The 24,967-nt window shown below is 44.5% G+C and overlaps 1 protein-coding gene across 1 annotated transcript in view; it reads left to right on the top strand.

Annotated features, from left to right (window-relative positions):
* The window catches only part of LOC124004032 (disco-interacting protein 2 homolog B-A-like), an 84,930-nt gene that overhangs the window by 48,705 nt on the left and 11,258 nt on the right, over positions 1 to 24,967 (top strand). The window contains exons 3-19 of the mRNA XM_046312771.1: positions 2,451 to 2,630; positions 4,967 to 5,092; positions 5,255 to 5,653; positions 5,754 to 5,906; positions 6,618 to 6,737; positions 6,954 to 7,151; positions 7,703 to 7,794; positions 10,824 to 10,934; positions 11,029 to 11,152; positions 11,431 to 11,540; positions 11,751 to 11,853; positions 17,834 to 17,898; positions 18,000 to 18,093; positions 18,205 to 18,324; positions 21,383 to 21,493; positions 24,109 to 24,249; positions 24,681 to 24,817. Coding sequence (XP_046168727.1) covers positions 2,451 to 2,630; positions 4,967 to 5,092; positions 5,255 to 5,653; positions 5,754 to 5,906; positions 6,618 to 6,737; positions 6,954 to 7,151; positions 7,703 to 7,794; positions 10,824 to 10,934; positions 11,029 to 11,152; positions 11,431 to 11,540; positions 11,751 to 11,853; positions 17,834 to 17,898; positions 18,000 to 18,093; positions 18,205 to 18,324; positions 21,383 to 21,493; positions 24,109 to 24,249; positions 24,681 to 24,817 — 2,384 coding nt within the window. The remainder of the gene's footprint in view (positions 1 to 2,450; positions 2,631 to 4,966; positions 5,093 to 5,254; positions 5,654 to 5,753; positions 5,907 to 6,617; positions 6,738 to 6,953; positions 7,152 to 7,702; positions 7,795 to 10,823; positions 10,935 to 11,028; positions 11,153 to 11,430; positions 11,541 to 11,750; positions 11,854 to 17,833; positions 17,899 to 17,999; positions 18,094 to 18,204; positions 18,325 to 21,382; positions 21,494 to 24,108; positions 24,250 to 24,680; positions 24,818 to 24,967) is intronic.

Raw genomic sequence — 24,967 nt, 5'->3', positions numbered from 1 at the left:
GGTGCAACAGGTCTGCACCTCAGGAGTAAATGTCAGTTGGCTTTTCATAGCCGATCATTCAGAGTATCTCTTCCGCTCCTGATGTCTCTAGAAAGTTGAGAACAGCAGGTCTGGGACAGGTAGCACGTCCGGTGAACAGGTCAGGGTTCCATAGCCGCTGGCAGAACAGTTGAAACTGGAGCAGTAGCACAGCCAGGTGGACTGGGGACAGCAAGGAGTCAACAGGCCAGGTAGTCCTGAGGCATGGTCCTAGGGTCTCAGGTCCTCCGGGAGAGAAAGAGAGAGAGAATTAGAGAGAGCATTCTTAAATTTACACAGGACACCAGATAAGACAGGAGAAATACTCCAGATATAACAAACTGACCCTAGCCCCCCGACACATAAACTACTGCAGCATAAATACTGGAGGTTGAGACAGGAGGGGTCGGGAGAAACTGTGGCCCCAAACAGGCAGGATATAACCCCACCCACTTTGCCAAAGCACAGCCTACACACCACTAGAGGGATATCTTCAACCACCAACTTACCATCCTGAGACAAGACCGATTATAGCCCACAAAGATCTCTGCCACGGCACAACCCAAGGGGGGATGGTATTGTGATGAGCGGTGCCTGGTTTCCTCTAGATGTGACGCATTCAGGCCAAAGAGTAACATTTAGGTTTCATCAGAACAGAGAATCTTGTTTCTCATGGTCTGAGTCCTTTAGGCGCCTTTTGTACTGAGAAGTGTCTTTTGTCTGGCCACTCTACCATAAAGGCCTGATTGTTGGAGGGCTACAGAGATGGTTGTCCTTCTGGAAGGTTCTTCCATCTCCACAGAGGATCTCTGGAGCTCTGTCAGAGTGACCATCACATTCTTGGTCACCTCCCTGACCAAACACCTTATTTACATAAATATTCAGACCCTTTGCTATTAGACTCGAAATTGAACTCCGGTGCATCCTGTTTCCATTGATCATCCTTGAGATGTTTCTACAACATGATTGGAGTCCACCTGTGGTAAGTTCAATAGATTGGGCATGATTTGTAAAGGCACAAACCTGTCTATATAAGGTCCCACAGTTGACAGTGCATGTCAGAGCAAAAACCAAGCCATGGGCCTCCCGATTGCTCAGTTTGGCCGGGTGGCTAGCTGTAGGAAGAGTCTTGATGGTTCCAAACTTCTTCCATTTAAGAATGATGGAGGCCACTGTGTTTTTGGGGACCTTCAATGCTGCAGACATGTTTTGATACCATTCCCCAGATCTGTGCCTTGACACAATCCTGTCTTGGAGCTCTACGGACAATTCCGTCGACCTCATGGCTTGTTTTATTTATTTATTTGTATTATTTTATTTGTTGTACTTTTACCCCTTTGTCTCCCCCATTTCATGATATCCAATTGGTAGTTACAGTCTTGTCCCATCGCTGCCACTCACCTACGGACTTGGGATAGGCGAAGGTCGAGAGCCATGCATCCTTCGAAACACGACCCTACCAAGCCGCACTGCTTCTTGACACACTGTTTGCTTTGCCCGGAAGCCAGCCACACCAATATGTCGGAGGAAACACCGTCCAGCTGGTGACCAAAGTCAGCTTGCAGGCGCCCTGCACAAGGAGTCGCTAGAGCGCGATGGGACAAGGAAATCCTGGCCAGCCAAACCCTCCCATAACCCAGCCGACGCTTGACCAATTGTGCACTGCCTCATGAGTCTCCCGGTCACGGCTGGCTATGACACAGCCTGGGATTGAATCCGGGTCTATAGTGATGCCTCAAGCACTACGATGCTGATGCAGTAGCTTAGACCGCTGCACCATTCGGTATGCTCATGGCTTGGTTTTTGCTCTGACATGCGCTGTCAGCTGTTGGACCTTATATACAAAAGCGTGTGCCTTTCCAAATAATTTGGGGGGCTCCCGAGTGGCGCAGCAGCCTAAGGCACTGCATCTTAGTGCTAGAGGCTTCACTACAGACCCTGGTTCGATTCCAGGCTGTTGCACAACCGGCCGTGTTGGGAAGTCCCATAGGTCGGCGCAAGAATTGGCCAGTGTAGCCGTCATTGTAAATAAGAATTTGTTCTTAACTGGCTTGCCTAGTTCAATAAAGGTTCAATAGAAAAATACAAATAAATGTCCAATCAATTGAATTTACCACAGGTGGACTCCAATCAAGTTGCAGAAACATCTCAGGAATGATCAATGGAAACGTGATATACCGGAGCTCAATTTTGAGTCTAATAGCAAAGTGTCTGAATACATTGCATTAAAAAAATCTGAAAATATGTTTTCGCTTCGTCATTATGGGGTAGTGATGAGGAAAAAATATAATTAAATCCATTTTAGAATTAGGCTGTAACGTAACAAAAATGTGTCAAAAGTGAATGGGTCTGAATGCACCGTATATACTATAGACTTTGTGTACTGTCTTTTTGTCTCCTAGTCATCTACTTTATTATTTTGTACTCCCCAGTGGAAGCCCCCCCCCCTGCCTATGATGCCCAGGCTCCTGGTCCTAGCAATGCCTCTGGCTCCACCCATGCCAATGCTCACACCCAGGCTCCTCCACCCAGCTCCTCTTCCCGCTATCGTGATCGTCGCTCTCGGCGACCGCACCGCAGCGGAGGGACCAGGGATGACCGCTACCGATCAGGTGGGCAACAACTTGTCTCAGTTTCCATTTTTTAAATCAACACTTATGTTGCCTTAGGAAATCCAGTCACAGTCAATAATGTTGCATTTTTGGTTCATGTTAAGTTCTTTTTCATTTCATTCAATATAAGCATTAAGTAGTCAATTTATGGTCAAATCTGGTTTGAAGCAGAATCTTGTAATCCTGTAATGGTTGCAAATAGCCCAATGAAAGGGCTGCTTTGTGTGTGCGTGTTGGATTGTGAGTGCTGGCTGAGGTCGTGTGTGTGTGTGTCCTGTTGGGCTGTTGAGAAAGAGAAGTCCCTACAGTGTGCAGCAGAATCCCCTCTAAAGGGGAGCCCAAGAGGCCAGATCCCTCACATTGTGATTGGGGAGTGAGGTCATGGCTTGGCAATGTGCTGGACTGTGGAGAGAGCAGGGGGAATACTAAACAGGAAGGAGGATCTCGGCACAATATCATTATTTTGTAGATTCTATAGAGTACAGGGAAGGAGTGTTAGAATGGACTGTTAGATGGTTGAGAAGACATGAAAAAATAACGAATGGTAGAAGTGTATAAGAGTCTTTCTGTCCTCTCTCTTTCTCTCTCTCCTTCTGTTACTAGAGGTGCATGCAGTGTACATGTGTCCTCCCTCTAGGCAGCTTCATACTCAGCTTCATACATTTCTCTCTCCTCCCATCCCTGTTTGGACAGCCTCTGCATCAGTCTGGTCTCGCCTCTCACGTGAGACACACATGCACGTACACACACACGCACACTAGCTCCCATACCTCATTGTGGAGTGGAGTTTTGGGGGATGAAGGACGGAAGGACCACCACTGTGTGGGGTCTGTTTGAGCTAATAGGACAGCTCACCAGAGAGAACAGCAAAAATGATTCAAGTTCCATTTGACGTGTCGAGGAATCTCAGGGGATCTCGCTGGAAGTCCGACTGGATTCAGGGCAAGGATTGGGAAAGAGGGAAAGGAAATGAGAGCTGGTAGCCAGGTGGAAATAAATAGGATGCAGGGACAATGGAGAAGGACTTTGAAGAGAATTGACGTTTGAGGGCAAACACTGTTCTATTACAGGATAACGGAGGAATATCACAGAGAAATTGAGCAGGACTGAGAGGGAGATAGCGAGGAGGGATAGAGTGAGGGGTCAGGGAAGAGCAGCGATGGGTGGGTCAGTCACACTCCCAGCAGTCCTTATGAAGAACCTGCTGACACCTCAGTCTCCTTGAGAGAGTGTGATGGGGAGATCGAGAGAGAGCGAGATAGAGGAGGGGGTAGAGCTACAGAGAAAGGAATCCTGAGAGGGTGCGATCAAGAGGACTGAGAGATTGATAATTAGCTATCAGCGATATGAGGATGTTTAGGTCCAGGTAGTCTGGCGTGTGTGTAGCCTAAATGAGCTTACATGGGTGTGTGTAGGGTATGTTCGTGTTGCTAGGCTGAGGTGCTGCAAGTGTGTTGTTGTGTGGGCTCTGATCGCGTCTGGCTGTCTGTGCTGTTCATTGTTGGTTGTCGTGGAGTGCCGGAGAGGAAGAGGACAGACACCTAACAACTTTAACATTTTAACGCCCGGCAACCTCGGCTATCACCAGGAGATGCCTCTCGGACGTGTGTGACGGTCGTTCTCTCATGTTTCTATGGCGATGAATGATCACGCATGCAGCGTATAGGAAGAATGGGAACAGAATAGCCGTCTATTTTTAGTAGAATCAAACGTTGTCTTATGCCATTCTATAGTGTTGGTTATGCAATGTGTTGTGTTTGATGGTTTATGTAGATTTTATTACCTATTCTGATTGTGTCATGAGGAAATGTATCAGAAAGTGCTGATGTGTCTTCTGGTCATCCTCTGATCTGTGTGTGTGTGTGTGTGTGTGTGTGTGTGTGTGTGTGTGTGTGTGTGTGTGTGTGTGTGTGTGTGTGTGTGTGTGTGTGTGTGTGTGTGTGTGTGTGTGTGTGTGTGTGTGCAAGGATGGGTGAGCAAGATAATAGCCCCTCTCTCTCCAGCAAACAGTCTGGTTTCCTGTTACAGCAGGACCTAACTGCCATCTCTCCTATTCTGATGGTTGAAAGTCAAACCTCCATTCAGCTTTAACTGTGTTGACAGAACAGTGATTGTCTTTATGCATCAGTATCTATGTAATAATAATTTTTTAAATATCTCTGACTGGCAGGTTCAATTAAATTTCAGTTATACTTTTCCAGAAAAACGAATGTTTATCTTGGATGTTCTCATCTTCCTCTCCATCCCTATTCCCTATCCTTTGCAATCATCCAAATTCAAAATGGTAATTTCTTCCGCTTTCCCTCACTCCCTTTCTCTCTCTCCCGTTGTCCCAGATATCCACACAGAGGCGGTGCAGGCTGCGTTGGCCAAACACAAGGAGGAGAAGATGGCACTACCCATGCCCACCAAACGCCGCTCCACCTACGTTCAGTCGCCCATCAACAACTGCACCCCACCAGGTAGCGTAGGACTGACTCCTTCAAATCAGCCTGACTGCTTCTATTTCCTCAGGAACAGCCTACGTAAGCTTTATTGTTGGTACTGTAGAGTTTAATCCTAAGGTCACACGCTCTCTCTTTCTAATTCTCTCCATCTCTCTTACTTCCTTTCTCCTATCTCAGACTCGTCGTCAAGTTCAGAGGATGAGGGTGCTCTGTTGAGACAGTCGTCAGTGGGTGCTGGTTTGGGGGTACCTGCCCCTTCCTCTCTGCTGCAGCCCCCCAGTCTGCAGAGCCCTGACTCCTGGATCAACCGCTCTGTCCAGGGCTCCTCCACATCCTCTTCCGCTTCTTCCGCCTCCTCCACCCTGTCCCATGGAGAGAGCAAGCCCCAGCCTCAACCATCCCAGACCCAGACCCAAGCCCAGCCCCAGTACAAGCCACAGTACCAGCCCCAATACCAGCCCCAATACCAGCCACAGTACCAGCCACAGTACCAGCCACAGTACCAGCCACAACTACAGCCACAGTCACAGCCACAGCATCCAGCCATAGCTGACATGCTGGCTCAAGCACGCATTGGTAAGATATGTCCTCATGACCACAACACTTTAGAACGCCTTGGCATGTAACCCTATATAAGATAAACCGAGCAGATAAAATGACCCGGTCTTTCTGCCAGGCCTTTCAGAGAATAGTGGACCCCCCCCAGACGTGTTGGCGGCAGCCCCCCAGGCCAGGGGCTCCTCTCAGGTGGACCGGCCCAACAACCCTCCTGTGGTCCGGGGGATGAGCCGCGGACAGAGTCGCTCCAGCATGATGGAGACAGCCGACGGTAAGAACAGCCTCTTTTTGTGTGTGTGTGTGTGTGTGTGTGTGTGTGTGTGTGTGTGTGTGTGTGTGTGTGTGTGTGTGTGTGTGTGTGTGTGTGTGTGTGTGTGTGTGTGTGTGTGTGTGTGTGTGTGTGTGTCCTCGCCAAATCTTCATACACTTTTGCATTTCCATTGAAAATATATATATATATTTCTTTCCAGTAATAGTGTTTTTCTTGAAAAACATGTTGATTTCCGACTGGACCATATCATTAACTAAACCATGTTGTTTTGTTTTCTTCTGGCCTTTTTCCACCCTGTCGCATGTTATTTTGACTGGCAATAGGTAACAGAAGAGGTAACACATTCCCTATGAGAAACCCATGAACTACTGGTGTCATATATACTTCTGTGTACTGTTTGTGCCTTGTTCATATCCTCTGCGCCATATGATTAGAGAGAGTAGTATTTCTGTGAAACCAGAACCATCCTCTGAAACCGAATGAATCCTCATGTGTTTTCCTATTATGCAACCAATGATTATTTTCCCTTTTACCTCACTCCATCCCTCCCAGTCCTGGTGTAGAGTTAGCCCTTTGCCTGCTGCTTTTCATACTAGCAGACTGCAAGTTGAGAAAGGAAAGCCAGAGATGTGGGTGAAGTCAATCAAGACTTCCCTTCGTATATTGGGGCAGGGTGAGTGTGTGTGACAGTGTTTGCCTCCCCCTATCCAGGTGTCCCGGTGAACAGCAGGGTGTCCACTAAGATCCAGCAGCTGCTCAATACCTTGAAGAGGCCCAAGAGGCCCCCCCTCAGTGAGTTCTTCGTGGATGACCAGGAGGAGATCGTAGAGGGTGAGCCACCATTCATTCTTCAGTCAGTGGATCTCTCTTAGCCTGGTTTCAAATCTGTTTGTGCTGTCTTGTCAACTCCCAAGACAGCACAAACAGATCTGAGATCAGACTATATCTCTGTAAATGTCACCTACAATGTTTTCATTTCCACCCCTCTGTACCAACCTCAAATGTGCTACCTGGTTCATTCTGCCCCCCCTCCCTCTCTCCCTCCAGTGCCCCAGCCGGACCCCAATACACCACGGCCAGAGGGCCGTCAGATCATCCCAGTGAAGGGGGAGCCCCTGGGGGTGGTCAGTAACTGGCCTCCGGCCCTCCAGGCTGCCCTGGCCCGATGGGGAGCCACACAGGGCAAGAGCCCTGCCCTCACCGCCCTGGACATCACTGGCAAATCCCTGTACACATTGACCTACGGTAAGAAACTAGGCCCACACACAAACCCCTGTACACTTACCTACGGTATGTAACAGTCTCAAACCCCTAATCACACAGACCTACGGAACTTCACAATCTCAAACCCCTAATCACACTGGCCTACAGTATGTCTCAATCTCAAACCCCTAACCACACTGACTTACGATATTTCACAATCCCAAACCCCGAACCACACTGACCTATGGTATGTCAGTGTCAAATCCCGAACCACACTGAACCACGGTGAGAGACCTAGAGCCATGCAGAGATTTTATACTGATACTACAACCTGACTTAGATACCCCCATCTAATCCATGGTAAGAGAACATATGATTTTTGACATCTATAACTGTACTTAGTGAGGGATACTTTATTTATTACATCCTCTTAGGTTATTGTTGGTGCTATACTGTTGTCATGATGTGGATAAAGTCATCTTGGTAATGGAGGGTTATGAGAGGTGGAGTATAAGATTGATTGACATATTGTGACACTGTTATTTACGATGCATACCCTTCCTCCCTCCTACCTCCCCTTCTCCCGCCATCAGGGAAGCTGTGGAGCCGCAGTGTGAAGCTGGCCTACACCCTCCTCAACAAACTGGGACCCAAGAACGAGCAGGTCCTCAAGCCTGGGGACAGGGTGAGACACATTGACTTGCACTACTTCTACTTCTCTCGTAATGATATAGCGCCATAATATATATTTTAAATTAGTTTTTATTTATCAAGGATCCCCATTAGCTGCTGTCAAGGCAGAAATGACTCTTCCTGGGGTCCAAACAAGATTAAGGCAATTACATCACAAAAAAATACAAATCAAATAGTACATCATACAGCACATTATTACACCACTACTCTACGACAAAATGTATAATTCCCCAATACAACAATATTACAACATTACAATGTACGTGTGTGTAGGGTGTGTGTATGTTAGCGAGTTTGTGTGTGTCTCTTCACAGTCCGCATTGTTCCATAAGATGGAGTTGTATCTGTTTTTTAAAATCAGATTTTACTGCTTGCTTATAAAATCAATTGCTTGCTTGCAATCAGCAGTTGCTACATCTAAAGTAGCCACTCTTTGCCTTGATGACAGCTTTGCACACTCTTGGCATTCTCTCAACCAGCTTAATGAGGTAGTCACCTGGAATGCATTTAAATGAACAGGTGTGCCTTGTTAAAAGTTAATTGTGGAATTTCTTTCCTTCTTAATGCGTTTGAGGCAATCAGTTGTGTTTTGACAAGGTACGGGTGGTATACAGAAGATGGCCCTATTTGGTAAAAGACCAAGTCCGCATTATGGCAAGAACAGCGCAAATAAGCAAAGAGAAACTACAGTCTATCATTACTTTAAGACATGAAGGTCAGTCAATCTGGAAAATTTTAAGAACTTTGAAAGTTTCTTCAAGTGCAGTCGTAAAAAAAAAATCAAGCGCTATGATGAAACTGGCTCTCATGAGGACCGCCACAGGAAAGGAACACCCAGAGTTACCTCTGCTGCAGAGGATACGTTCATTAGAGTTAACAGCACTTCAGAAATTGCAACCCAAATAAATGCTTCACAGAGTTCAAGTAACAGACACATCTCTTCATCAACTGTTCAGAGGAGACTGCGTGAATCAGGCTTTCATGGTCAAATTGCTGCAAAGAAACCACTACTATAGGACACCAATAAGAAGAAGAGACTTGCTTGGGCCAATAAACACAAGCAATGGACATTAGACTAGTGGAAATCTGTCCTTTGGTCTTAAGAGTCCAAATTTGAGATATTTGGTTTCAACCGCTGTGTCTTTGTGAGAGGCAGAGTAGGTGAACGGATGATCTCTGCATGTGTGGTTCCCACCGTGAAGCATGGAGGAGGAGCTGGGGTGCTTTGCTGGTGACATTGTCAGTGATTTATTTTGAATTCAAGGCACACTTAACCAGCATGGCTACCACACCATTCTGCAGCGATTCTAAATCCCATCTGGTTTGCACTATTATTAGTTTTTCAAAACGACAATGACTCCGCATACCTCCAGGCTGTGTAAAGGCTATTTGACCAAGAAGGAGAGTGATGGAGTGCTGCATCAGATGACCTGGCATCCACAATCACCCGACCTCAACCCAAATGATATGGTTTGGGATGAGTTGGACTGCGAAGTGGAGGAAAAACAGCCAACAAGTGCTCAGCACATGTGGGAAGCTTCCATCAAGGCAAAGGGTGGTTACTTTGAAGAATCAAAAATATAAAATATATTTTGATTCGTTTTAACTCTTTTTTGGTAACTACATGATTCCATTTATGTTATTCCATAGTTTTGATATCTTCACTATTATTCTACAGTGTAGAAAATAGTAAAAATAAAGACAAAACCTTGAAGGAGTAAGTGTGTCCAAACTTGTGTCTGCTAAATGACTTAAATGTAAATGTAAATGTACTGTGTATTTATATAGGTTGGATAGAAATGTTTATATTTATGTTATAAACTCAGCAAAATAAGAAACTGTCCTTCAAAGATAATTCGTAAAAATCCAAATAACTTCACCGATCTTCGTTGTAAAGGGTTTAAACACTGTTTCCCATGCTTGTTCAATGAACCATAAACAATGAATGAACATGCACCTGTGGAATGGTCGTTAAGACACTAACAGCTTACAGACGGTTGGCAATTATGTCACAGTTATGAAAACTTAGGATACTAAGAGGCCTTTCTACTGACTCTGAAAAACACCCAAAGAAAGATACCCAGGGTCCCTGCTCATCTGCGTGGACGTGCCTTAGGTATGCTGCAAGGAGGCATGAGGACTGCAGATGTGGCCAGGGCATTAAATTGCAATGTCCGTACTGTGAGACGCCTAAGACAGCGTTACAGGGAAACAGGACGGACAGCTGATCATCCTCACAGTTGCAGACCACGTGTAACACCTGCACAGGATCAGTACATCCGAACATCACACCTGCGGGACAGGTACAGGATGGCAACAACTGCCCAAGTTACACCAGGGAGCAAGACAGGAATGACAGTGTTCAGACATGGCCAGCGAAGAGCACGGATCTCAATCCCATTGAGCATGTCTGGGACCTGTTGGATCAGAGGGTGAGGGCTAGGGCCGTTCCCCCCCCCAGAAATGTCAGGGAACTTGCAGGTGCCTTGGTGGAAGAGTGGGGTAACATCTCACAGCAAGAACTGGCAAATCTGGTGCAGTCCATGAGGAGGAGATGCACTGCAGTACTTAATACAGCTTGTGGCCACACCAGATACTGACTGTCACTTTTGATTTTGAGCCCCCCTTTGTTCAGGGACACATTATTCCATTTCTGTTAGTCACATGTCTGTGGAACTTGATCAGTTTATGTCTCAGTTGTTGAATCTTGTTATGTGCATACAAATATTTACACATGTTAAGTTTGCTAAAAATAAACGCAGTTGACAGTGAGAGAACGTAAATGTTTTTGCTGAGTTAAATATATATATATATACAGGGCACATTTGTAAAAGAGACTTAGGTCTCAATATGTCTTCCCTGTTTTATAAAATTATAAATGATTCAGCCCCATCCCTCAGCTTTTTTACAGAAACAGGGTTTTTACCGAAATGGGCGGGGAGAACACTTTTATTGTTTTTACTGCTGATTTCTGCATTAAGGTCCATACATCAACCAAATGTTTTATTTTATTTCCGGTAGGTGGCTCTAGTGTACCCAAACAGTGACCCTGGGATGTTCTGGGTGGCCTTCTATGGCTGCCTGCTGGCTGAGGTCATCCCTGTCCCTATAGAGGTACCTTTGTCTCGCAAGGTAAGGACATGTCATTGGAACTTTTTCAAGCCTACATTGACATGCTGTTACATCTGCTTTGTGATTGACTCCATGTCCATTGTTGTTCCACCAGGATGCAGGCAGTAGTCAGGTGGGCTTCCTGCTTGGCAGTTGTGGTGTAACTCTGGCTCTGACCAGTGAGATCTGTCTGAAGGGACTCCCCAAGACGCCCACCGGAGAGATACTACAGTTCAAAGGTCAGGAGCTGCCTTTCTTACTGGCCGTATTACAGAGCATCAATGTATTTCATTCACTGGTCACCGACTGAGAAGACTGACTGATCTACAAGTAGTAATGAGTAGTTATTTAGGAAGCCAGGTGATTTGTAGTCATCCTGTCGACGACTGCAATCTGGTTGATCTCAATCACCACCATTGTCTCTAGAGATCAAAATGTGATACTTTTTGTCTTTCGCTATGAGTCTCTTTTTAATGAAGTTGATTGGCTGACATATGTTATTAACTGTCTTTCATAGGCTGGCCTCAGCTAAAGTGGGTGGTGACAGATTCCAAGTACCTCACCAAACCTGGCAAGGACTGGCAGCCCCACATCCCTACAGCTAACACTGACCCTGCATACATAGAGGTGTGTGTGTGTGTGTGTGTGTGTGTGTGTGTGTGTGTGTGTGTGTGTGTGTGTGTGTGTGTGTGTGTGTGTGTGTGTGTGTGTGTGTGTGTGTGTGTGTGTGTGTGTGTGTGTGTGTGTGTGTGTGTGTGTGTGTGTGTGTGTGTGTGTGTGTGTGTGTGTGTGCACTTCTCATTCAATCCTAATGGATTGTGTTTTCTCTCCCCCTAGTACAAGGCAAGTAAAGAGGGCACAGTGATGGGTGTGGCTGTGTCTAAGGTGGCCATGTTAACCCATTGCCAAGCACTGACCCAGGCCTGCAACTACTGTGAGGGTGAGTAACTACACAATATGAGAGGGGCATACCCTATCGCAAGAGTAAGTCTATGGCATCTTTATGAGGATTTAAAAAAAATATATAGATATTTCACCTTTTATTTAACCAGGTAGGCTAGTTGAGAACAAGTTCTCATTTGCAACTGCGACCTGGCCAAGATAAAGTAAAGGAGTTCGACATATACAACAACACAGAGTTACACATGGAGTAAAGAAACATATAGTCAATAATACAGTAGAAAATTATATATATAGTACGTGCAAATGAGGTAGGATAAGGGAGGTAAGGCAATAAATAGACAATGGTGGTGAAGTAATTACAATATAGCAATTAAACACTGGAATGGTAGATGTGCAGAAGATGTATGTGCAAGTAGAGATACTGGGGTGCAAAGGAGCAAGAAAAATAAATAAATACAGTATGGGGATGAGGTAGTTGGATGGGCTATTTACAGATGGGCTATGTACAGGTGCAGTGATCTGTGAGCTGCTCTGACAGCTGGTGCTTAAAGATGGTGAGAGAGATATGAGTCTCCAGCCTCAGTGTTTTTTGCAGTTCGTTCCAGTCATTTGCTGCAGAAAACTGGAAGGAAAGGTGGCCAAATGAAGAATTGGCTTTGGGGGTGACCAGTGAGATATACCTGCTGGAGTGCGTGCTACGGGTGGGTGCTGCTATGGTGACCAGTGAGCTGAGATAAGGCGGAGCTTTACCTAGCAGAGACTTGTTGATGACCTGGAGCCAATGGGTTTGGCGACGAGTATGAAGCGAGGGCCAGCCAAAGAGAGAGTACAGGTTGCAGTGGTGGGTAGTATATGGGGCTTTGGTGACAAAACGGATGGCACTGTGATAGACTGCATCCAATTTGTTGAGTAGAGTGTTGCAGGCTATTTTGTAAATGACATCGCTGAAGTCGAGGATCAGTAGGATGGTCAGTTATACGAGGATATGTTTGGCAGCATGAGTGAAGGATGCTTTGTTGCGAAATAGGAAGCCGATTCTGGGATTTAATTTTGGATTGGAAATGTTTAATGTGAGTCTGGAAGGAGAGTTTACAGTCTAATCAGACTCCTAGGTATTTGTAGTTGTCCACATATTCTAAGTCAGAACCGTCCAGAGTAGTGATGCTGGACGGGCGGGCAGGTGCGGGCAGCGATCGGTTGAAGAGCATGCATTTAGTTTTACTTGCATATAACCTGTCTAGGACTGGGGAACCCCGTTCAGCTAGCGGAACCCCTCTCCAACAGCCAATGAAATTGCAGGGCTCAAAATTCAATCAACAGAAATCTCATAATTCAATTTTCAAAGTATTAGGCACCATTTTAAAGATACAATTCTCGTTAATCCAACCACAGTGTCCGATAAAATGTTTTTTTAAATCAGAAATTATCATTATGTTAGGTCAGCAACTAGTCACATAAAGCATACAGTGATTTTCCAAGCAAAGAGAGGAGTCACAAAAAGCAGAAATATTCATAAAATTTACCACTAACCTTTGATATTCTTCATCAGATGACACTCCCTGGACAATATGTTACTCAATACATATATGTTTTGTTCGATCAAGTTCATATTTATATCCAAAAACCTTACATTTGGCTTTGCCTCCAAAACATCCCGTGAATTTGCACAGAGTCACATCAAATCACAGAAATACTCATAATAAACATTAATAAAAGATACAAGTGTTATTCAAAGATTTAAAGAAATACTTCTCCTTAATGCATCCGCTGTGTCAGATTTAAAAAAAACTTTTATTGCAAACCATGCAATAATCTGGCGCTCAGACGACATACACAACCCAAGAATATATCCACCATGTTGGAGTCAACATAAGTCAGAAATAGCATTATAAATATTCACTTACCTTTGATGATCTTCATCAAAATGCACTCCCAGGAATCCCAGTCCACAATAAATGTTTGATTTGTTCCATAAAGTCCATCATTTATGTCGAAATTCCTCCTTTTGTTAGGGTGTTTAGTAAACAAATCGAAACTCACGAGGTGCGGGCAAGTCCAGCGGAAATGTCTGCCGAAAATTTTAAAAAGTTATATTACTGGTCGTAGAAACAAATAAAACAATCTTTAGGATGTTTTTATCATAAATGTTCAATAATGTCCCAACCGGAAAATTAATTTGTCTGTAGAAAAGCAATGGAACGAGAGGTAACTTTCCTATGACCACGCGTCACGAGACCGAGGCTGCTGGCAGACCTCTGACTCACTCCCCTCTCATTTACCCCCCCTCACAGTAGAAGCCTGAAACAATGTTCTACAGACTGTTGACATCTAGTGGTCCATTTGGACGAAACGTTCAAAAAGTTATATTACAGGTCGAAGAAACTTGTCAAACTAAGTATAGAATCAATCTTTAGGATGTTTTTTTATCATAAAAGTTCAATAATGTTCCAACTGGAGAATTCCTATGTCTGTAGAGAAGCAATGGAATGACCGCTACCTTTCAAGTGAAAGCTCGTGATTGAGAACAAGGCTGTAGGCAGACCACTGACTCAAAGTGCTCCCATCCGGCTCCACATCACAGTAGAATCCTCATTCAAGATTCTAAAGATGGTTGATATTTAGTGAAAGCCTTAGAAAGTGCAACATAACCAATATCCCACTGTGTATTCAATAGGGGTGAGTTCAAAAACTACAACCCTCAGATTTCCCTCTTCCTGTTTGGATATTTTCCCAGGTTTTTTTCTGCCATATGAGTTCTGTTGTACTCCGACATCATTCAAACAGTTTTAGAAACTTCAGAGTTTTCTATCTAATACTAATAATAATATGCATATATTAGCATCTGGGACTGGGTAGGAGGCAGTTCACTCTGGGCATGCTATTCATCCAAAAGTGAAAATGCTGCCCCCTATCCCAAAGAAGTTAACTTGGCTTTCGAAGACCTTAGAAAGGCAGGGTAGGATAGATATAGGTCTGTAGCAGTTTGGGTCTAGTGTCTCCCCCTTTGAAGAGGGGGATGACCGCGGCAGCTTTCCAATCTTTGGGAATTTCAGACGATATGAAAGAGAGGTTGAACGGGCTAGTAATAGGGGTTGCAACAATTTCGGCAGATTATTTTAGAAAGAGAGGGTCCAGATTGTCTAGCCCGTCTGATTTGTAGGGGTCCAGATTTTGCAGTTCTTTCAGAACATCAGCTATCTGGATTTGGGTGAAGGAAAAATGGGGAGGCTTGGGCGAGTTGCTGTGGGGGGGGTGGAGGGCTGTTGATCGGGGTATGGGTAGCCAGGTGGAAAGCACGGCCAGCCGTAGAAAAATACTTATTGAAATTCTCAATTATAGTGGATTTATCGGTGGTGACAATGTTTCCTAGCCTCAGTGCAGTCGGCAGCTGGGAGGAGGTGCTCTTATTCTCCATGGACTTTACAGTGTCCCAGAACTTTTTTGAGTTTGTGCTGCAGGATGCAAATTTCTGCTTGAAAAAGCTAATCTTAGCTTTCCTAACTGCATGTGTATATTGGTTCCTAACTTCCCTGATAAGTTGCATATCACAGGGGCTATTCGATGCTAATGCAGAATGCCACAGGATGTTTTGTGCTGGTCAAGGGCAGTCAGGTCTGGAGAGAATCAAGGGCTATATTTGTTCCTGGTTCAACATTTTTTGAATGGGGCATGCTTATTTAAGATGATGAGGAAGGCACTTTTAAAGAATAACCAGGCATCCTCTACTGACGGGATGAGGTCAGAATCCTTCCCGGATACCCGGGCCAGGTCGATTAGAAAGGCCTGCTCGCTAAAGGGTTTTAGGGAACATTTAACAGTGATGAGGGGTGGTTGTTTGAGCGCAGACCCATTACGGATGCAGGCAATAAGGCAGTGATCGCTGAGATCTTGGTTGAAAACAGCAGAGGTGTATTTGGAGTTGGTTAGGATGATATCTATGAGGATTCCTGTGTTTATGGCTTTGGGGTTGTTCCTGGTGGGAACAAAACATTGATCATTTGTGTGAGATTGAGGGCATCAATCTTAGATTGTAGGATGGCCGGGGTGTTAAGCATGTCACAAGTTTAGGTCACCTAGCAGCATGAGCTCTGAAAATAGATGGAGGACAATCAATTTACAGATGGTGTCCAGGGCACAGCTGGGGGCAGAGGGTGGTCTATAGCAAGCGGCAACGGTGAGAGACTTGTTTCTGAAAGGTGGATTTTTAAAAGTAGAAGCTTGAATTGTTTGGGTACAGACCTGAATAGTAAGACAGAACTCTGCAGGCAATTTCTGCAGTCGATTGCCATACCGCCCCCTTTGGCAGTTCTATCTTGTCGGAAAATGTAATAGTTAGCGATGTACATTTCAGCGTTTTTTGTGGTCTTCCTAAGCCAGGATTCAGACACGGCTAGGACATCCGGGTTGGCAGAGTGTGCTAAAGTAGTGAATAAAACAAACTTAGGGAGGAGGGTTCTAATGTTAACATGCATGAAACCAAGGCTTTTACGGTTACAGAAGTCAACAAATGTGAGCACCTGGGGAATAGGAGTGGAGCTAGGCACTGCAGGGCCTGGATTTACCTCTACATCACCAGAGGAACAGAGGAGGAGTAGGATAAGGGTACGGCTAAAGGCTTTCAGAACTGGTCGTCTAGTACGTTCGGAACAGAGAGTAAAAGGAGCAGGGTTCTGGGTGCAATAGAATTGATTCAAGGCATAATGTACAGACAAAGGTATGGTAGGATGTGAGTACATTGGAGGTAAACCTAGGAATTGAGTAAAGATGAGAGAGATATTGTCTCTAGAGACGTTTTAACCAGGTGATGTCACCACATATGTGGGTGGTGGAATTTAATGGTTGTTTAAGGCATATTGAGCAGGGCTAGAGGCTCTACAGTGAGATAAGACAATAATCACTAACCAGGACAGTAATGGACAAGGAATATTGATATTAAGGAGATGCATGCGTAGGGTTCCAGTGAGTGGTTGGGCTGGCTGGAGACACGGCGATTCAGATAGCTAGCAGGCCGTGGTTAGCAAGCTAGCAGAAGGGCCTTAGAGGGACGTCTCGGCAGAGGAAAGTCTGTTTTAGATTCCGTGTGCGGTGATGTCGATAGACCAGTCGTGATGGATTAGTAGGGTTCCGAGTAGCAGAGGGGTTCAAGTCCAATTGGCAAAATAGGTATAGTGGCCCAATAAATTGGCTGATGGATCTATTCAGCTAACAGTCCAATATGCTCTCGACAGCTAGCGGGCCCGGCTAGCAGCTAGCGGGCCGCGGCTAGCAGGCTAGCAGATGAGCATTTAGGGGATGTCGCGATGTAGGGGCCAGTTGAGTACCCCCTTGAGCAGATTATGTCGTAGTCCAGTTGTGAAGGATCGGCGGGCTTCCATGCCCCGTATCAGCAGTAGAAGGGGTCCAGGTATTGTAGCCCAGGAGTACCTGGTGGGCCTCTTCAGCTAGCCGGGAGAATGGGCCTAGCATGGACTAGCTCCAGGCTAATTGGTGCTTGCTAATTGGTGCAGACGTTAGCCAGGAGTAGTCACTCGGATAGCAGCTGGCTAGCTGCGATGATCCAGATTAAAAGGTCCAAAGCTTGCGGTAGGAATCCAGGGATATGGAGAGAAAATCGGTCCGGTATGCTCTGGTTTGAGTCGCGTTGTACAAACTCGCGAGAGCTTACCGAGCTAATGGTTAGCTGATGACCGCTAGCAGTGGTTAGCTGACTACTAGCTAGTAGCTAGTGAGCTGGCTCGCTTCTGTTGGGGGATTCCGGTTCCGAGGTAAATAAAAATACGTTAGAAAAAACAGATCCACACCACATTGGGTGAGGCGGGTTGCAGGAGAGTATTTTGAAGTTGAGGTTTAGAAAAAGATTTTAAAAAGATATGCGAAGAAAAAGATATAAAGAGATATATACATGGGACACGACAAGACGAAGGACAAAGACGTCTGACTGCTACGCCATCTTGGGTTTTGACGATGATTTGAAGGATGCTTCTCATAGGGACTCATCTATTTGTTTCTGTTCTTAGGTGAGACATTAGTGAACGTTCTGGACTTTAAAAAGGACATGGGCTTGTGGCATGGAGTTCTCACGGTGAGAGTGTGTTTGTGGATGGGGGGATAATAGTTACAGGTAAACTGATTTCATATCATATGTATTTCCATTCAATAAGTTGTATTTTGTTGTTCTTTCAGAGTGTAATGAACAGGATCCACACTATCAGTGTGCCCTACGCTGTGATGAAGGCTTGCCCTCTCTCCTGGGTTCAGAGGGTCCACATACATAAAGGTAGTTACACCACCCACACCTCCACACCCTCTCTCTCTCTCTCTCTCTCCGTGTGACCATGAGAACACTGTGATGTTCATGTACTCATTTGTTCCTCCTCTCCCCCCATAGCGCGCGTTGCCTTGGTGAAGTGTCGTGACCTGCACTGGGCCATGATGGCACACAGGGAACAGAGGGACACCAGCCTGGCTTCACTGCGCATGCTCATTGTCGCTGACGGAGCCAACCCCTGTGAGTGTGAAATGTAGTCCATGAAGGGAAATGTGTGGAAGCCACACTGGAACTACAGATGGCAGACATGTTTGGAACTGGTCTGCATCCCAGTAAGCAAAATTACCTTGAAAATACTTTAAAAGGTCTTTTGCATTTTAGGTACTGAATGAAAGGTGAAAATACTTATTTTCCATATGTCGAAAATACTTATTTTCCAGATGTTGAAATCGGATGCATTGTAGGTGTTGAATGAAAGGTGAGAAGACTTATTTTCTGGCAGTCAAAAATATGTATTTTCCGGACATTGAAAATACTTAATTTACAGATGTAAAAAAAATTTTTTTTTAAATTCAGATGTTGATTCTTTTGGTAAAATTTAAACTGCACATACATTCTCAATGAAGTAAGCATTGTATCACAATAATACTTTTTCAAGGCTCTTACTATAGGAAAAAGGAGCCAACTGAAGATTGCAACAGAATATTTAGTATTACTTTCAGCTGTAGCATTAGGTATGTTAGCTTTTTCAAAAGCTTTGTACCTGACAGCAATTATGTTCAAACTAATTCAACCTACGTAATAAACCAACAGACAACTTCAACTACAATAACATTCTCAGTTTAAAAATCTGTCTTACTATGACTGTGATATATTGTTGTTTATCTACTTAAGTTGAATGCATTGACTGTAGGTGGTTCTGGATAAGATCATCTGCTGAATAACCAAAATATAAATTATATAGTTTTTATGTATAATGTGGCATGCTGGGTATTATGCTAATTAGTCCCCGCCCCCAAACAAGTACACATTTGGTCGGTGTAGACCAGATCCAAAACTGTACTAATAATAGACGTTTAGGCTATGTTTCACAAGTTTGAACCTCAGTACAGTACGGCACCGATTTGTACAATAGAGCACAGTAGAGTGTAGTACAGGAAAACGTTTATTTGGTAGAGTGGACAGTAGAGTAAAGTTTAGTTCATTAGAGTATAGTGCATTAGAATAAAGTAGGGGACAATACAGTACACTACTTTACAGTACTCTACTGTGCTCTACTGTATTGTACTGTACTATATTCTACTTTTCTTGACTATACTGTGTACTATACTGTAATGTACTGTACTCTGCTGTGCTGTACTGTGCTGTCCAAAATTGTGAAACATAGTGCTTTTGGAAAGTATTCAGACCCCTTGACTTTTTCCACATTTTGTTACATTACAGCCTTATTCTAAAATTGATTAATTAAATACAAATTCCTTAGCAATCTACACATATTACCCCATAACTACAAAGCGAAAACAGTTTTCTAGTAATGTTTTGCAAATGTACACAGAAATACCTTATTTACTTAAGTATTCAGACCCTTTGCTATGTGACTCAAAATTGAGCTCCGGTGCATCCTGTTTCCATTAATCATCATTCAGAAGTTTTTACAACTTGGTGTCCACCTGTTTTAAATTCAATTGATTGGACATTATTTGGGAAAGGCACACAACTGTCTATATAAGGTCCCACAGTTGACAGTGCATGTCAGAGCAAAAACCAAACCATGAGGTCGAAGAAATTGTCCGTAGAGCTCTGAGACAGGATTTTGTCGAGGTACAGATCTGGAGAAGGTTACCAAAACATGTCTGCAGCATTGAAGGTCCCCAAGAACACAGTGGCCTCCATCATTCTCAAATAGAAAGAGTTTGAAACTACCAAGACTCTTCCTACAGCTGGCCGCCCAGACAAACTGAGCAATCATGGGACAAGGGTCTTGGTCAGGGAGGTGACCAAGAACCCTATGGTCACTCTGACAGAGCTCCAGAGTTCCTCTGTGGAGATAGGAGAACCTTCCCGAAAGACAACCATCTTTGCAGCACTCCACCAATCAGGCTTTTATGGTAGAGTGACCAGACGGAAGCCACTTCTCAGTAAAAAAGGCACATGACAGCCCGATTGGAGTTTGCCAAAAGGCACCTAAAGACTCTCAGACCGTGAGAAACAAGATTCTCTGGTCTGATGAAACCAAGATTGAACTCTTTGGCCTGAATGCCAAGCATCACGTCTAGGAAACCTGACACCATCCCCCCTACAGTGAAGCTTAGTGCTGGCAGCATCATGCTGTGGGGATGTTTTTCAGCGGCAGGGACTGGGAGACTCGTCAGGATCTAGGCAAAGATGAACGGAGCAAAGTACAGAGAGATCAGACTGGGGTGACGGTTCACCTTCCAACAGGACAACGGCCCTAAGCACACAGGCAAGACAACACAGGAGTGGCTTCGGGACAAGTCTCTGAATGTCCTTGAGTGGCCCAGCCAGAGCCCGGACTTGAACTCAATTGAACATCTCTGTAGAGACCTGAAGATAGCTGTGCAGCAACGCTCCCTTTCCAACCTGACAGAACTTGAGAGGATCTCCAGAGAAGATTAGGAGAAACTCCCCAAGTACAGGTGTGCCAAGCTTGTAGCTTCATACCCAAGAAGGGTCGAGACTGTAATCGCTGCCAAAGGTGCTTCAACAAAGTACTGGTCTGAATACTTATGTAAATGTCATATTTCAATTTTTATTTTTAATAAATTAGCAACAATTCCTAAAAACCTATTTGTGCTTTGTTATTATGGTGTATTGTGTGTAGATTGATGAGGAAAGCATTTTTTAAAGTACATTTTAGAATAAGGCTAACCTAACAGAATGTGGAAAAAGTCAAGGGGTCTGAAAACTTTCCGAAGGCACAGTAGATGTCAGGAGTGGACCAAGTCTATAATTGGTTCAGATGTCTATGTTTGGGCCAAATAAAGGCCAGTCCGGACGTCAGTGGATGTTGAAATCAAGGCTGGTCTAGACCGGACCAAATCTGAACCAAACATAGACGTCTATGATTGGTTCAGATTTGGTCCAGTCTGGACAGGACCAAAAAACATTGCTGTCGGTAAATGCAAATAGGACAATTGCAAGTGATAAACAAAGCCCTGTATGGTTAGAATAGATACCCTCCAAAAATGGTCAGTGTTGTGAGCCAGCACACCTCGTCTTAATAGGTGTGAGATGTCATTGTTGAGTCTCTCTCTCTCTGTCTTTGTCTCTCCCTAAGGGTCGGTGTCGTCCTGCGATGCCTTCCTCAATGTGTTCCAGATCCACGGGCTGAAGCCAGAGGTCATCTGTCCCTGTGCCACCTCCCCTGAGGCCATGACGGTAGCCATCCGCAGGTAGGATGGGCTGAATCCGTCTGTTTAGCGAAAGTAACAGTTTGTGTTTTGTTTTGCTACTCGGCCAAATTGTATTTATTTATTTGTATTTACTTAACCTTTATTTATCTAAGCAAGTCACTTAAGAACATATTCTTATTTATAATGACGGCCTACTAAAAGGCAAAAGGCCTCCTGTGGGGACGTGGACCTGGGATTTAAAAAATAAATACAATATAAATATAGGACAAAACGCACATCACAACAAGAGAGACACAACACTACATAAAGAAAGACCTAAGACAACAACATAACAAGGCAGTAAAACATGACAACACAGCATGGTAGCAACACAACATGGTAGCAACACAACATGGTAGCAGCACAAAAACATGGTACAAACATTATTGGGCAAAGTCAACAGCACAAAGGTCAAGAAGGTAGAGACAACAATCCATCATACAAAGCAGCCACAACTGTCAGTAAAAGTGTCCATGATTGAGTCTTTGAATGAAGAGATTGATATAAAACTGTCCAGTTTGAGTGTTTGTTGCAGCTTGTTCCAGTCTCTAGCTGCAGCGAACTGAAAAGAGGAGCGACCCAGGGATGTGTGCGCTTTTGGGGACCTTTAACAGAATGTGACTGGCAGAATGGGTGTTGTATGTGGAGAATGAGGGCTGCAGTAGATATCTCAGATATGGGGGAGTGAGGCCTAAGAGGGTTTTATAAATAAGCATCAACCAGTGGGTCTTGCGACGGGTTTACAGAGATGACCAGTTTACAAAGGAGTATAGAGTGCAGTGATGTGTCCTATAAGGAGGATTGGGGGAAAATCTGATGGCAGAATGGTAAAGAACATCTAGCTGATCAATAAATGATGTCTCCGTAATCTAGCATAGGTAGTAGCATGGTAATCTGAATCAGGGTTAGTTTGGTAGCTGGGGTGAAAGAGGAGCGATTACGATAGTGTCACGACTTCCGCCAAAGTCGGTTCCTCTCCTTGTTTGGGTGGCATTCGATGTCACCGGTCTTCTAGCCATCGCCAATCCACTTTTCATTTTCCATTTCATTTTCCATTTGTCTTGTTTTCCCGCACACCTGGTTTACATTCCCTCATTATTTGACGTGTATTTAAATTGTTTGTTGTGTATGTGTACTTCAGACTGGTTTGCACCGGGTTATGTCAACCCATATCTGTTTATTGTTCTTAGTGCCGTGTGTCTGTTCGGCGTAATAAAGGGCTCCCCGTTTGCTACCCAATTCTGCTCTCCTGCGCCTGACTGCCCTGCAGCCAGTTACGCATACCTTACAGAGAGAGGAACCAAGTCTAGATTTAACTTTTGCCTGCAGCTTTGATATGTGCTGAGAGAAGGACAGTGCACCGTCTAGCCATACTCCCATGTCTTTGTATGAGGTCAAGCTCTAAACCCTCAGAGGTAGTAATGACACATGTGGGAAGAGGGGCATTCTTCTTACCAAACCACATGACCTTTATTTTGGAGGTGTTCAGAACCAGCTTAAGGGTAGAGAAAGCTTGTTGGACACTAAGAAATCTTTGAGTATAAGACTATCATCTGCATATAAATGGATGAGTGAGCTTCCTACTGCCTGAGCTACGTTGTTGATGTAAATTGAGAAGAGCGTGGGGCCTAGGATTCAGCCTTGTGGTGCTCCCTTGGTGACAGGCAGTGACTGAGACAGCAGATTTTCTGAATTCATACACTACACTCTTTGAGAAAGGTAGTTAGCAAACCAGGCCAAAGACCCTCAGAAACCCCAATACTCCTTAGCCGGCGCACAAGAATGGAATGGTCTACCATATCAAAAGCTTTGGCCAAATCTATAAAAATAGCAGCACAGTATTGCTTAGAATCAAGGGCAATGGTGACATCATTGAGGACCTTTAAGGTTGCAGTTACACATCCATAACCTGACCGGAAAACAGATTGCATACCCGAGAGAATACTATAGACATCAAGAAAGCCAGTCAGTTGATTTTTGACAAGTTTTTCAAACACTTTTGATAAATAGGGCAAAATAGAAATAAGCCTATAAGAAGAAAGTGTTTAAACCATCTGACCCACATGTTTTTTTTTGGGTCAAGTTTAAGGAGCTCCTTTAGCACTTCGGACTCAGTGACTGCCTGCAGGGAGAAACTTTGTAGCGGGACAGGGGAAAAAGAGGGAGAAGCATCGGGGATAGTCACATTAGAAGGGGTGGGAGATGAGGAAATGTTGGACGGGCAAGGAGGCATGGCTGAGTCAAGTAGGAATCCTGACTTAATGAAGTAGTGATTTTAAAGAGCTCAGCCATAGGCTTCTTGTCAGTAACGACCACATCATCAACATTAAGGGACATAGGCAGCTGTGAGGAGGAGGGTTTATTCTCCAGGTCTTTAACCATTTTCTAGAACTTTGTGTTAGACCCACAGAAAGAGAACTGCTCCTTAAAGTAATTGACAAAACACGTGTTTGTAGCACCCTGATTTACCTCTGGAAAATGTAATGAAATGAAAGTTACATAATGCACCTTCAATAATTGAAATTTTCTACGGATACAAGGACTGTCTTTCGGCAGTATGTGTGTATTTTGTGTAAAATCCCTGTCCTCTCCTGTACCTTTCTGTGTGCAGGCCGGGGGGTGCCAGGGACGCCTCTCCCAGCCAGGGCTATCCTCTCCATGGGGGGTCTGAGTCACGGGGTCATCAGGGTCAACACAGAGGACAAAAACTCTGCCCTCACCGTGCAGGATGTGGGTCATGTAATGCCTGGAGGTGAGGAGGAGGGGGGGGGGGGGTGCACAGTATAGAAGAGAGAGAGAAATGGAGGATCTCACTTGAGAATGATATCAGGAGTGAAATCCATGTGTATGTGTGTAATTAGCGTACAAGTCTCAGGCAGGGCTATAGTAACTACTCACGAGAGTATGATTCCAAATCACCTTCACTGCAGGTCCATTTCTAAATATGAATGTGTTTGATCTTGGGGCCACCCGTATGCACGGATGCCTGTAAGTCACTTTGGACGAAAGTGTCTTCTAAATGGCATATATTACTATTATTATATTTGTTTATTTATGTGTAAGTTGGTTTCTGTAATTGTATGTGCTTTATTATTCCTGTACATGTATTTATCTGTGCAGCTGACTGTGTTTCTGTCTCTGATGTGTACAGTGAAGCCTGACTCTGATTCTCTGTGTCTTTAGCTCTGATGTGTATAGTGAAGCCTGAAGGGCCTCCTCAGCTCTGTAAGACAGATGAGATAGGGGAGATTGTGGTGAACTCTCGTGCAGGAGGCAACATGTACTATGGCCTACCAGGAGTCACCAAGAACACCTTTGAGGTACGGACTCACAACCATTCGATTCCCCCTTATGTGTTACGTACTGTATGGGGGAACATGGTCAGACACATCAAACTCTGAACACTCAATATGCTTACCAACACGTTTTCCATTAGAAATGTTAAAATGTCTGTCTGTCTGTCTGTCTGT

Source organism: Oncorhynchus gorbuscha, linkage group LG18, assembly GCF_021184085.1.
Source record: "Oncorhynchus gorbuscha isolate QuinsamMale2020 ecotype Even-year linkage group LG18, OgorEven_v1.0, whole genome shotgun sequence".
In the NCBI taxonomy this organism is placed as follows: Eukaryota; Metazoa; Chordata; class Actinopteri; order Salmoniformes; family Salmonidae; genus Oncorhynchus; species Oncorhynchus gorbuscha.
Note: the sequence above shows the minus strand (reverse complement) of the source record. Positions and strands in the feature narration are given on the sequence as shown.